Source organism: Desmodus rotundus, chromosome X (assembly GCF_022682495.2).
Source record: "Desmodus rotundus isolate HL8 chromosome X, HLdesRot8A.1, whole genome shotgun sequence".
Taxonomy (NCBI): domain Eukaryota; kingdom Metazoa; phylum Chordata; class Mammalia; order Chiroptera; family Phyllostomidae; genus Desmodus; species Desmodus rotundus.
Window position 1 is genome coordinate 82,772,030 of NC_071400.1, and position 13,558 is coordinate 82,785,587.

Below are 13,558 nucleotides of genomic sequence, written 5' to 3' on the forward strand. Positions count from 1 at the left end.
TCCTTTTGCTAAGTAGCCCCAGGCTCGGCACTGACACCAGCCATTTGCAGATCGCTTTATAGCTTATGCCAAGTGACCCCAGACAGAAAACTGTTGGTCATTGACAATGGCTTGCACCACACAGAAAACCTCTGGGCCTGTGGATCCAGTGGACAGATAGAGACCATGTGAGAGCACAACCATCCAGTCCCTGCACAAGCATAGGTGGGAGATGGTTGTTGACCAGTGGTCAGAGATAGCCCTACAGGCTTTATGGCCTGGGTAAGTACCTGCTATTGACCTGCTGAAAGCAATCAAGACCCAACTAGAAGACAAGGGAGTACTCAGCTCACACGAAGGGTACAACTGGAGTCTCAGCTTGCTGGACAAGGGAAGCTCTGTCACTAGATGGTTCAGGAAACCTACTACATTAGGCCACACTAACAAGACAGAGTACAGGTAAAGTAACTCTACCTAACATTAGAAACAGAGTAAGGTTGCCAAAAGGAAGAAGAAAGAAATACAGCCCAAAGGAAAGAAGAAAGCAAAATAACAGAAAACATAAGGCTAAACAGAAAGACGAAGAGCAATCTTAAGTACGGAGGCAATCTTGAAAACAGTTCAAACCGGCCAAATCAGGCTACTCCCAGAGAGCAAGGACGGCCTGCTCACTAACACATTCCAGGCCGAATTCAGCCAAAGGCTCTCCTGGGGCCTCTCAGAGCCTGACGGCAGGGCAGGGATGGGGCGTGGGCACACCTGGGCTCCGGGAGAGCTGTGGTTTCCGCAGGTCCCACTGTAAGTCGTCGCCCTGACTCGAGGACCGTCCCGGGATTCCGGCCTGAGCTGGAAAGCCGCCCTCGGACTGCAACAGGAAAGGCCTTTGCCCCCGGGCGGAAGTGGGTGGGGCCTATCCGGTGGGGCTGTCCAGGGTGCCTGAGAACTGAGAGCCGCCGGGGGGTGGGGGCCCCGACGGACCCCACTGCTTCGGAGTGGGTGGGCCCTAGGCCCTCACTCAGGGTCCGCACTTTTGTGTCTTCAGAGCCTCGGCTCGTCCCTCTAGTGACAGGGGTGGTCCCGGCCGGAAACCAAACGGTCACTTTCCTGAGTTCCATGTGGCAGTTCGGTGGACAGCTTCTGCTGTGCGCCCTGGGCCTTCCTGGCCTGACGCCAGGCTAGGCACACGGGGAGGCTGTGGCTTTGTCGGGGTGATCCTCTCCTTTAGCGCCGGGTGTCCTTGGTGCAAGATTCTGTCTTTGCAGCACGGGGCTTCGATCCTATTAGGCACCCCCGTGGAAAGCGTGGACTCTCAGTGGCAGGGCTTCTGGGTTCCCCAGGGCCATGGAAAGCCCTGGTTTCTATGTGACCCCCATGTTTGTTTGGCGCAGCCCCTCATAATGCTCAGGATACTCATATAGACGGATTCCTGTTAGAGACCCAGCCATTCCTTCTGCCAGACGAAAACTGTATGCATTGCACGGAGCTGCTCACCTCCCTGACACTTCCCAGTCCCAAATCCGCCTGGCATCTCTACCAGGGGCTTCCCAGGGATGGCAGCACAGGAGATTTTGTGAGACTCCTTTCATGCTCTGGGTGCTACCCTTAGTCCACTTCGGGGTCCTTACTTTGACAGATGAACAGTCTGGTAGCTTTGGCCTTTGCTTTAGTGACTCTGCTCATGTTACCTTAATACCGCAGTTTTCTGAGAATTCCAAGTTGGAAATCAGGGTCATCCTCATACGATCATGGTCCTCTGAGGCCTCCGAGGAGAGACAACGAGGCTGTGATGCCAGGGCTTAGCGTTCTGACTTATTCCCTCTACTCTTCCTTACGTACGATGCTTCCTGGGTGGTGACACCTCCCTGCTAGGACTCGGGCTTCTTCCTTCCTGCAAACCTGCAGAAAATGGGTCCCCTCCAACAGCGATGTAGAGTTAGGCGACTGCAGCATATATCAGAGCCCATGTGCTGGGCTGTCCGAGAAAAGAAAGCTGATATATTCTTCCTTTTCATGAGCCGAGCTTAGGGAGCAAAGAAGGTTAGAGCCTGCGGTGTGTGTGAGCCCTGGCTGATGTTTTGACACTATCTGATATTGCATATGTAGCTCATCATACTGTCACCAAGCATGATCTCTCCTTTATTCACACCTCTTATTTATGTGGGTATTCTAATTGCTCTTGTTATGTAGTCCATCCAGTGTTTTGGTCACAAGGTCCTCTCTTTTATCACTTGAGCCGTCCTTTGGGGTAGTAGGCATAAGTGACTTGACCGACTCGGGGTTGGCTTCAGAGAGTGCTCTCCTGGGAGCTCTGGACAAATCCAGTCCAGGGGGTCTAATCCCAGTCCTGTCACCTATTCTCTGTTTAGGGGTCTCGGGTTCTGCTCTTTCCATGGGGTACTTTAAAGCCCTCACTGGTAGGCTTCATGGATTGGGCTCCATGGACGTAAAACTCTGCACAGTGCCTGTTATTCATTGAGATTTTGCACAATATCTGTTACGTCTATGATAACGACTATTTCGACCTCAGAAAATACCACTCACCTTAAAGGAATAAAAAATCATTCAGTAGAGAGCAGCACATATGTTGCACTCTAGTACACGGAACACCAAAAGCAGTCCAGAACGCTGCCGAGGAGACCCTCTGAGTAAATTTCCTCCCATTCAATCACATTTGGAGTGTAGGGGTGTTTTTGCAGCTGGATACAACTCTTATCTTCTAAACTTTGTTTCAAAGACTCACTTTCTTCTTCCCACCTAGCCGACCTTCCATACTTACCGCCCCTATCTTCATTATTTCACCATCCGCTCAAACGTGCTCTTGTCTTAGAGTTTGCCACATGACAGCAACAACAAGAGCAACAACAGAACACAAGGATCGTGAATGGCATGTTAACAGAATGGGCTGTGACTCCCTGACACACTGCGAAGAGTGCCAACCCGATGGCTCCTGAGTTTCCGTCGCAGCTCATCTCCCTTACTTCACAGATACCCGGCGGCGTTGACGTGCATACAGCAACTTGTCTGTGCACTGTGGCCACGTGCAGAGGGAGAGGAGCACAGGATGCACCCTTTCCCTGTCCCATGTGGAGATTCTCTCTGGTCTACTGATGATTTCGAAACAAACAAACGAGCAAAATAGAACCGGAGACATGGAAGTAAGGAGCAAACTGTCAGTGAGCAGAAGGGAGGGAAGGGGGAAGACCAGGGGAAAGAAAAGGAAGCCTGTAGCCAAGGTACATGTATAAAGGATCCACGGTAATGGCCAACAGGCTGGGGATTGAATGAGGGAGTAGGGGTGTGATTGGGACAGGGGAGAGCAACAGGGGAAATTTTGGGACAACTGTAATTCAAGGGCAATAAGAAAAAGCTTTAAAAATTAAAAAAAGAAAACATATTGGCTACCGAGAAAATTCCACAAGACCTGGTAAGGGCAGTTTGTCATTCCAGGTGTAAGTGTTTCAACTCTGAGACCCAGCATCTGAGGGCCTGGCCCCTTCCCACCTCTATCACAGCCTCATCTAGCCCACCATGCTGTCACCTTCACATTACCTCTCAATGCATGAATTTCACTCTCCTAGTATTTAACTACGGTGGTGTATGGCATCTCTGCTAGGCCCGAAATCAGGAACCTCAAGCCCTGCTTCTGACCTCTTAATTTTACTGGTCCTCCAGATCTCTTGGAGAATTTGACTCCCTACTTCATATGAAAACTGCTCTTAGACTTTAAAATCCTATGGGCATCGAAGGCAGGGTCCGTTTCTCATAGCATCCCCAATGGTGTGGTGCCTTCCAAAGAGCAGATGCTGAAGTAATATTTGGATTTGTAAAGAGCAAGTGTACAAGAAATCAATCTCATTATAATTTAATGTCTCCAACATCTTTCAGTTGGCCTAGCTAACCCATATCCATATTCTTCAATTTTACAAAGAGCCCAAAAGGAAGAAAACAAAGGAAGAGTTGAAAACGTTTTACATATTTTTCCATTGTCGTGGTAACACAGGCTTCACTGGGTCGTAAGATCCCCTCCCCATTGTTTTTTTTTTTTTTTTTTAATGCATACTCCAATATTATAGTATCCTGGTCTAAATCAGATGAATGATCCAAGGATTTTCCATTTTTACACAGTACCAGAAGTCCTATTTTTCAACCTGGTAGTCTCCAATAAATGTGTGACCCATGTCACTCGTAATCTTAGGTTCCGGAGCTCAATACCCAGTAATGGAAAGGAACAAGATTTACTTTAGAAACAAAAGACCAATCTCCTACTTTTCCCCATACTCTAAAAGAGTAGAGCATGTCCTTGTTTGCAGGAGGCTCACGTAGGCTCGTCACTAGTTAGAAGACTGGCTGCTTTCTTTAACCACAAAGTGAAGACTGTGTCTCAGACCTCACCAGGGGTGGGAGGAGTTGCGGGACATGCCCCGGGCAGCAAACTGGCCTTAGCTGCAGTAGGGGAACCCGGGCTGAAGCTCTGACTCAGTGTGGATATACCACATCTTTTTCAATCAATTGATACAAGAACATGTATATATTTTTATATATTTGAGTGTATGCCTTAAGGGTAAGTTTTCAAAAGTGGAATAGTGTGTCACCGGTAAATGGATACCTAGTTTAGTCGCATATTGTCAAGTTCAAGTTAAGGTTTTGAGAGTGTTCGCAACAAGGTTCTTAAGTCACGTGGGAAATAAGTAATATTCTTAAGTAGTACAATAATAAATTAAGTGGTTTTGAGCTATTTTTAACGGGTCTATATTATAATATTATACTTGCTGGATTAAAATTTTTGGACGTTTTGGCACTGGTTGTTGTGGCTCAGTGGACTGAGTGACAGCCTGTGAACCGAAGGGTCGCGGGTTTGATTCCCAGTCTAGGGCATGTGTGTGGGTTGTGAGGCCAGTCCCCGGGGGGAGGTGGGCGCATGAGAGACAACCACACATGGATGTCTCCCTACTCTCTCCCCCCCTTCCCTTCTCTCTAAAAATGAATGTGTATGAAATCCATTAAAATTTTTTTGGAAGTTTTGATTTATTCGTCATGCTCTGGATAATTTCTGTGAAGAAATTAGGACATTTGCAGTAGTAGCAGAATAATGTAACCAGTGCTCTAGGTACTCATTTCCTAGCTTCAGCAGTATCAACACATGGCCAATCTTGTCCCATCTATGTCACCCTCAGCCCTCAAGTTATTGTGAGGCAAACAAAATAACAGTATTTATCCTATCACGTACCTTTAAAGGTTGAAGCTCTTAATTACCAACATAACCAAAGTACCTGAAGGGCACAGGCAGTCGGAATTCCAAGACGACCTCCTGGATTCCTGACTGCTGGCGCACAAACATCTTCTTCCAGTTAATTCATCAGACACTAATCTAGTTGCTGCTATGAGGGATTTTGCAGATGTAGTGGAGGTCCCAAATGTGATATTCTTGAAGTAGGGAGATTACCCTCCATGAGCCAGAGCTAATGAGGTGAATCCTTAAAACGGATGGGGCTTTTCCTGGTGAGAGCAACTAAAGGGTGAGAGGGAGGTTCTCCTGGCTAGCTTTGAAGATGGAAGGTGCTGCATAGCATAGCAAAGACCCAAGGGAGACCCGAGAATGATCCCTAGCCCATGGCATGCACACAAATGGGAACATAGGTGCTTCAGTTCCTGGTAACTGAATTCTGCTCCCACCAAAATGCGTGGTATTGGAAGGAGCTCCTGAGCTCCGCATGAGAACAAAGCCAACAGGTACAATGATTGCAGAGCTGGAAGGTTTCGGAACTAGGGATCCCAGTGACTCCACGCCTAACTTGCGCCCTATGGACTGTGAGATACCAAATGTCTGCAGGCAGAACGTATGACACACAGGCAATTCTTCAAAAGTAAAGTATTGTAACATATACGCTGAAAAATTTTTACCTACAGGTTCTTTCTTAGAAAAGATTTTATTGATTTATAAGGACAGGAATGGACAGAGAAGAGAGGGAGAGAAACATCAATGTGTGGTTGCCTCTCCAGCACCCCCAGCTGGGGTCTTGCCTGCAAGCCAGGCATGTGTCATGACTGGGAATGAAATGGACAACCCTGTGGTTCACCATGTGATGCTCATTCCCCAGAGCCACACCAGCCATGGCTTACTTTCTTTCATATAATTACATCATTTAGATATAATCTCTAGTCTATATTCCCACAACTAACACAGTATTGTTAACTATTAGTTTTCATCCCGTACGTTGCATCCCCAGGGACTATTTTTTTATATAATGGGCAGTTTGTACTTTTAGACCACCTTCACCAATGTCGCCCAACTTCCACCCCACCCCCACACCACCCACCCCCAGGCGAACATCAATCTCTTCAATCCGTGAGTTAATTTATCAGTGTGTGTTTTAAAGTTTCCACATGTAAGTGATACCACACGGTATTTGTCTCTGTCTTTTGAAAAGTTTCTAATGAAAGAGCACCATTTGAACATTACCCCTTCTTTCACCTCACACGTGCTGTCACCAATACCAGGAACTCATTCTCTTTTATGGCTGATTGATGTATCTTTTTCCCTGAGTGGGTGAGTGTGTGTGCGAGTATCACAGTGCCTTTCCGTATTCATTCATTAATGGTTACCGAGGTTGTTTCCATGTCGTGGCTACTGTGAATACAGTTTCAATGAACATGGGGGTACTTCTATCCCTTCACGTTAGGGACTTTGTTTACCTAAGTGCCCAGTACTGGAACAGCTGCAGAATATGGTAGTTCAATTTTTAACTTTTTGAGGCATCTCTATACTGTCTTACACTGTGGCTGCATCAGTTTACTTTCCCCGAAACTCATTCATTTTGGAATAATCTAAGGATACCCAGGTATATAAATTTTACATTTAAGAAAAGACTGAATAGAGTAAGGCAAACCCGTAATTGACCAACTTTTATATTTTTCTACCATTCTATGTTCTCACCAGGTCTATTTCTGTTTGAGTTTCTTTCACATTACCAAATATAGCCCGAGTGGAATGCCATGCTGTCTTCTTCAGGATCGCCAAAGTGATTTAAGCATTTTCAAGGTGAATTTGAAAAACCAAAACTCTCACTCCTACACCTGACATGCAACACAGTATGTCTGTGATCCCTGTCACTCGTAGGCTTACATCTTGAACCTAAATAGACTTTCTGTTGACAGAACACCACTTGAAAATTACCTCAGAAAAGACGTGAACAAGATACCTGTGCTCATCAGGAATACTGCTCATCAGGCATTTCCACCCACAGCGTGAAGACTGCATGTCAGACCTCACTCAGGGTAACAGAAGTGACTGGATATGGCCCCGGATCACCACTCATCGACCTCCGAATCGTACTAAATTCTGCTCGGTGACAAAGGCTAGGTAATACGCTATCTCCAGTCCCGCTTTACTTCTCACTGGTTCCTTCCGAAGTAGAGAGAATCTCACCCTCCTCGGTAATGACAGCTGCTCCTACAATCAAACTGCATGGGCAGAGGCAGGGTCTCCTTTCCCCAAGCACTCCCAGTGGCGGCACGAAGACTTCCAAAGAGCTGATGCTCCATTACTAACTGTGTCAAATAAAAGCCATGAACCGAGAGCTCTGATTCACTATCGTTTATATTGTCAAACATTTTTGAAAACATATGCAAATCCAAGTACATGTCTTTACATTTACACAACAGAAGACTGCATGTAGTGAGGCAAACCAGAAATGACCAATTTTATGTATGTACCCCATCTTCTTTATCCATTCCTCTACAGATGGGACACGTCCCTGTCGTGTCTGTAACAGCCCAGCTAGGTACAGCGTAGCTAATGTAGTCAATTATTTTGTAATCACTACATATGGCTCAGGTGGGTTGTAGACTCAAGGGGGTGAACACCTTGTAAGTAATACAAATGTGTAATCACTCTGTTGTACACCTGAATCTAAAATACTATTCTACATCTACTGTAATTGAACACAAAGTTATAAAGTGGCCAACTTTTACTTTATCTACCCTTGTGTATCTCCATCTACTGTTGCCTCTTACGTCAGTGTAAACTCCCTTCACATCACTAAAGATATTCCTACCCTAAAGCCACTTTACCTTCTTCGGGATCACAAAAGTGATTGAAGGATTCCCAATTTATATTTCAAAGACAAAACGCTTACCGCTAACCTGGTATATGGCAATAAATGTGTGACCCCTGTCATTCTTAAACTTCTATTCTGAATCTAAAGAAATGTTCTGCTTAAAAGCACACCATTTGAAAACGCACAATACCACCACAAAGGTTGCTAACAAGACATTTTGCATATTAGGAAGCTGCTTAGCGGGCCTTTCCAACCAAAAAGGGAACGCTCCACCTTGACGTCACTCAGGCTGAGGGGAGTGGCTGGATGTGGCCGTGGGGTGACCCCTGGCCTTGGGAGGACTGCTAGCACCGGGTGCAGCTTGGGCCCTCTCTTCCTCATCTTTCAAAGCCTCTTCGTAATAGGCTGGGAAGGCAGTGGGGACTTCATCATTCATCTTGGCCACGAACTCCAGGATTTTCATCTTGCTGGTCTCAGCGTGGGCTCTTGGACCCCACAGGAACTCATAGCGTGGAGGATCGCTGTTGGGCACCTGCCGGTACACCAGGTATTCTTCCTGCACCAAATCTTGGGTGATAAGCTTTCTGGTATCTCCAAAAATGAAGTGATTCTTCCCATCATAGATGCCCATCATATTCAGGAACTCCCAGATCTCCTCCTCAGAGGTGCAGTTGCCATTCAAGAAGATCACACTCAGGAGAGGCATCAGAATCCCTTTTATAGGAAATCTCCAGGCTCTGCTCACACTCTCATCGCTGGTGGCGTCTTCATTGGGGACGAGGGTGTAGAAGTTACCATTGGGCTTGACTTCTTTCAATTCTAGACCATACACTATATCCATGTGGTCTGAGGCCATCTTGAGAATCTCAGAGAAGTCCTTCCTGTACCATTTGCGGACTATCTTCAGCATGTCGGTCTTCTTAATGAGCTCTTTCGTTTTATACTGAGTCAGAAGATAGTCTACCAAGTGACTTGCCTTCTGAGTTAGGACATCTAGGGCAAAGATCTCAGTGGAAGGTGAGGCCTGGGAGGAATTTTTACTCTTCCAAACATGGCCTTTGGCTTTTCCAGCAGATCTTTTGCACGAAACACCTGCAGCGGCACTGGTGGTGGCCGGGCCACTTGGACATGCCTGGAGAGGGCCGGCACCAATGGAGCTCGAGGGAGCGTCCCCCGGAACTGAAGAGGGGGAGCAAGCGGCTTCTGCACCTTCTCCTGTAGCGGCCTCAGCACTCTGAAGACTTTGTGTCTCAGCTCTGTTTTGGCGGCGCTTCTCACGAGCACGGAGCTTACTCTTGTGACCACGAGGCATGATGGGTGCTTTTCAGGAAAGCCGACAAGAGTGTGGGCCAAAAAAAGGTGATCTGGGCACCTGGTGGATGGAGAAAGAGAAGATGTGAGCACCCTCAACAGCCAGTTGAGTTCCCCTCTGCTACTCTGACACTGACACCTCAACACTCCCTGGGACCCAGGCGAAGGGAGCCTCAGTCTTCCTGCCTATCAGAGGACACTCAGTGCTGAGAGTTTGGTGGGCTCCTTTGTTCCCCGAGTTCATGAGTATCATCAGTTGTCAGTCAAGCTCCTCAGTTTGCCTCCTTGTGAGGACTGGCACCTCTGCCTTCTCTTTAAATGGTGGCTAGACTTACAGACTAAGGGTCTTAGCTCCCTTAGACCTGATATGAAGAAATGCAGGGGAAGCTCAACCTGACTGCCCATCTCTGAGGTGTCCCTGGCTGACAGCTAACGGTAGGGAGGAGGCTTTGATGTCCTCCTTTTTCTGTGTTGGTTGGTTGCTTGAGCCCTCTGAATATTGCTCAATTGGACTCCTGGAGGAGAACTGCTCATAGTAAGTTGCAACATCCCCCAGGGAGACCCAACAAGAGGGTATAAAGTTGACCTTACGTAACCAAAGCATGGCGCCCAAGAGTGGGTGGGGGCTGCTGCCTTCAGTGGAATTTCCCATCCTAGCTGGTTCCAAACAGCATCGCAATTCCAGTTCTAAATTTGTCCCCTCCTTCGGTTGTAATTTCTCTCTGATAGTATGGGACCACCTCTGTCACTACCCTGTTTCCCTTCAGTGAAGACTGGTGGGCACTCCAGCCTGAAACCTATCCTAGAGAGCTGCCAGCATGGAAAATACGAAGGACGCTTTATGGTCTCGTGCAGCCCATCGCCAAAGTCCGCCATGGTCTCTCCCAGATGCCTGGCATAACGTGAAATCCTGCCACTCCTGCCGGGAGGCTGCCACGTTGACCTAACCTGTCTCCTCCCAGCGATGCTCTGGGAACAAGGGAGTGCAACTCATCATGGCGATATGCCCAAACTCCTAGGTCTGAAAGAAACCCGTGAGACATCAGGTGGACCCCCTACTTTCTGGGCAGACCCACCATCCTCATCAGTTTCACAACACTAAATCCCACCAGGGACTGGCTCCCCTCTCCTCATTTGGGCTTCCTCCAATAAACCAAGGTCCTCACCTCCCCGAGACCACCGCCGGAGGAAATGAGGGCCCAGCTCGGCCTACAAGCTCTGCCCCTGCCTGGGCTTCCTTTGCTGCGTTTGGTAGCTGGTGGGTGCAGCCCTGGCCTCCCTTAGTTACCGCTAGAGGGAGTGGTACTTCACTTTTTATCTGTTTCCTCTGTCTGGAGCCTGCTAGAGGTGAGCGCAGGGATGCAGCTCTGTGCGGCCCACTTTTCGGTGCAGAGGTGGACTCTGAAGCACTCAGGCCCTCACGTTGAAAGCAGTTCAAGACCTGCACGTCGTCCCTCTGCGCAACCAGGGAGGGTACACCCACAGAGGAAGGACGGCCTGCTCACTGACACATTCGAGGCCGAATTCAGCCAAAGGCTCTCCTGGGGCCTCTCAGAGCCTGACGGCAGGGCAGGGATGGGGCGTGGGCTCACCTGGGCTCCGGGAGAGCTGTGGTTTCCGCAGGTCCCACTGTAAGTCGTCGCCCTGACTCGAGGACCGTCCCGGGATTCCGGCCTGAGCTGGAAAGCCGCCCTCGGACTGCAACAGGAAAGGCCTTTGCCCCCGGGCGGAAGTGGGTGGGGCCTATCCGGTGGGGCTGTCCAGGGTGCCTGAGAACTGAGAGCCGCCGGGGGGTGGGGGCCCCGACGGACCCCACTGCTTCGGAGTGGGTGGGCCCTAGGCCCTCACTCAGGGTCCGCACTTTTGTGTCTTCAGAGCCTCGGCTCGTCCCTCTAGTGACAGGGGTGGTCCCGGCCGGAAACCAAACGGTCACTTTCCTGAGTTCCATGTGGCAGTTCGGTGGACAGCTTCTGCTGTGCGCCCTGGGCCTTCCTGGCCTGACGCCAGGCTAGGCACACGGGGAGGCTGTGGCTTTGTCGGGGTGATCCTCTCCTTTAGCGCCGGGTGTCCTTGGTGCAAGATTCTGTCTTTGCAGCACGGGGCTTCGATCCTATTAGGCACCCCCGTGGAAAGCGTGGACTCTCAGTGGCAGGGCTTCTGGGTTCCCCAGGGCCATGGAAAGCCCTGGTTTCTATGTGACCCCCATGTTTGTTTGGCGCAGCCCCTCATAATGCTCAGGATACTCATATAGACGGATTCCTGTTAGAGACCCAGCCATTCCTTCTGCCAGACGAAAACTGTATGCATTGCACGGAGCTGCTCACCTCCCTGACACTTCCCAGTCCCAAATCCGCCTGGCATCTCTACCAGGGGCTTCCCAGGGATGGCAGCACAGGAGATTTTGTGAGACTCCTTTCATGCTCTGGGTGCTACCCTTAGTCCACTTCGGGGTCCTTACTTTGACAGATGAACAGTCTGGTAGCTTTGGCCTTTGCTTTAGTGACTCTGCTCATGTTACCTTAATACCGCAGTTTTCTGAGAATTCCAAGTTGGAAATCAGGGTCATCCTCATACGATCATGGTCCTCTGAGGCCTCCGAGGAGAGACAACGAGGCTGTGATGCCAGGGCTTAGCGTTCTGACTTATTCCCTCTACTCTTCCTTACGTACGATGCTTCCTGGGTGGTGACACCTCCCTGCTAGGACTCGGGCTTCTTCCTTCCTGCAAACCTGCAGAAAATGGGTCCCCTCCAACAGCGATGTAGAGTTAGGCGACTGCAGCATATATCAGAGCCCATGTGCTGGGCTGTCCGAGAAAAGAAAGCTGATATATTCTTCCTTTTCATGAGCCGAGCTTAGGGAGCAAAGAAGGTTAGAGCCTGCGGTGTGTGTGAGCCCTGGCTGATGTTTTGACACTATCTGATATTGCATATGTAGCTCATCATACTGTCACCAAGCATGATCTCTCCTTTATTCACACCTCTTATTTATGTGGGTATTCTAATTGCTCTTGTTATGTAGTCCATCCAGTGTTTTGGTCACAAGGTCCTCTCTTTTATCACTTGAGCCGTCCTTTGGGGTAGTAGGCATAAGTGACTTGACCGACTCGGGGTTGGCTTCAGAGAGTGCTCTCCTGGGAGCTCTGGACAAATCCAGTCCAGGGGGTCTAATCCCAGTCCTGTCACCTATTCTCTGTTTAGGGGTCTCGGGTTCTGCTCTTTCCATGGGGTACTTTAAAGCCCTCACTGGTAGGCTTCATGGATTGGGCTCCATGGACGTAAAACTCTGCACAGTGCCTGTTATTCATTGAGATTTTGCACAATATCTGTTACGTCTATGATAACGACTATTTCGACCTCAGAAAATACCACTCACCTTAAAGGAATAAAAAATCATTCAGTAGAGAGCAGCACATATGTTGCACTCTAGTACACGGAACACCAAAAGCAGTCCAGAACGCTGCCGAGGAGACCCTCTGAGTAAATTTCCTCCCATTCAATCACATTTGGAGTGTAGGGGTGTTTTTGCAGCTGGATACAACTCTTATCTTCTAAACTTTGTTTCAAAGACTCACTTTCTTCTTCCCACCTAGCCGACCTTCCATACTTACCGCCCCTATCTTCATTATTTCACCATCCGCTCAAACGTGCTCTTGTCTTAGAGTTTGCCACATGACAGCAACAACAAGAGCAACAACAGAACACAAGGATCGTGAATGGCATGTTAACAGAATGGGCTGTGACTCCCTGACACACTGCGAAGAGTGCCAACCCGATGGCTCCTGAGTTTCCGTCGCAGCTCATCTCCCTTACTTCACAGATACCCGGCGGCGTTGACGTGCATACAGCAACTTGTCTGTGCACTGTGGCCACGTGCAGAGGGAGAGGAGCACAGGATGCACCCTTTCCCTGTCCCATGTGGAGATTCTCTCTGGTCTACTGATGATTTCGAAACAAACAAACGAGCAAAATAGAACCGGAGACATGGAAGTAAGGAGCAAACTGTCAGTGAGCAGAAGGGAGGGAAGGGGGAAGACCAGGGGAAAGAAAAGGAAGCCTGTAGCCAAGGTACATGTATAAAGGATCCACGGTAATGGCCAACAGGCTGGGGATTGAATGAGGGAGTAGGGGTGTGATTGGGACAGGGGAGAGCAACAGGGGAAATTTTGGGACAACTGTAATTCAAGGGCAATAAGAAAAAGCTTTAAAAATT

At 48.7% G+C, this 13,558-nt stretch overlaps 1 protein-coding gene across 1 annotated transcript; it reads right to left on the bottom strand.

Moving 5' to 3' along the window:
• Positions 1-8,316: 8,316 nt before the first annotated feature.
• Positions 8,317-9,348, bottom strand: LOC112302025 (melanoma-associated antigen B2-like). The gene has a single exon (XM_024557561.2). It carries the CDS (start codon positions 9,346-9,348, stop codon positions 8,317-8,319), a length of 1,032 nt encoding a protein of 343 aa, XP_024413329.2.
• Between the last annotated feature and the right edge of the window lie 4,210 nt (positions 9,349-13,558).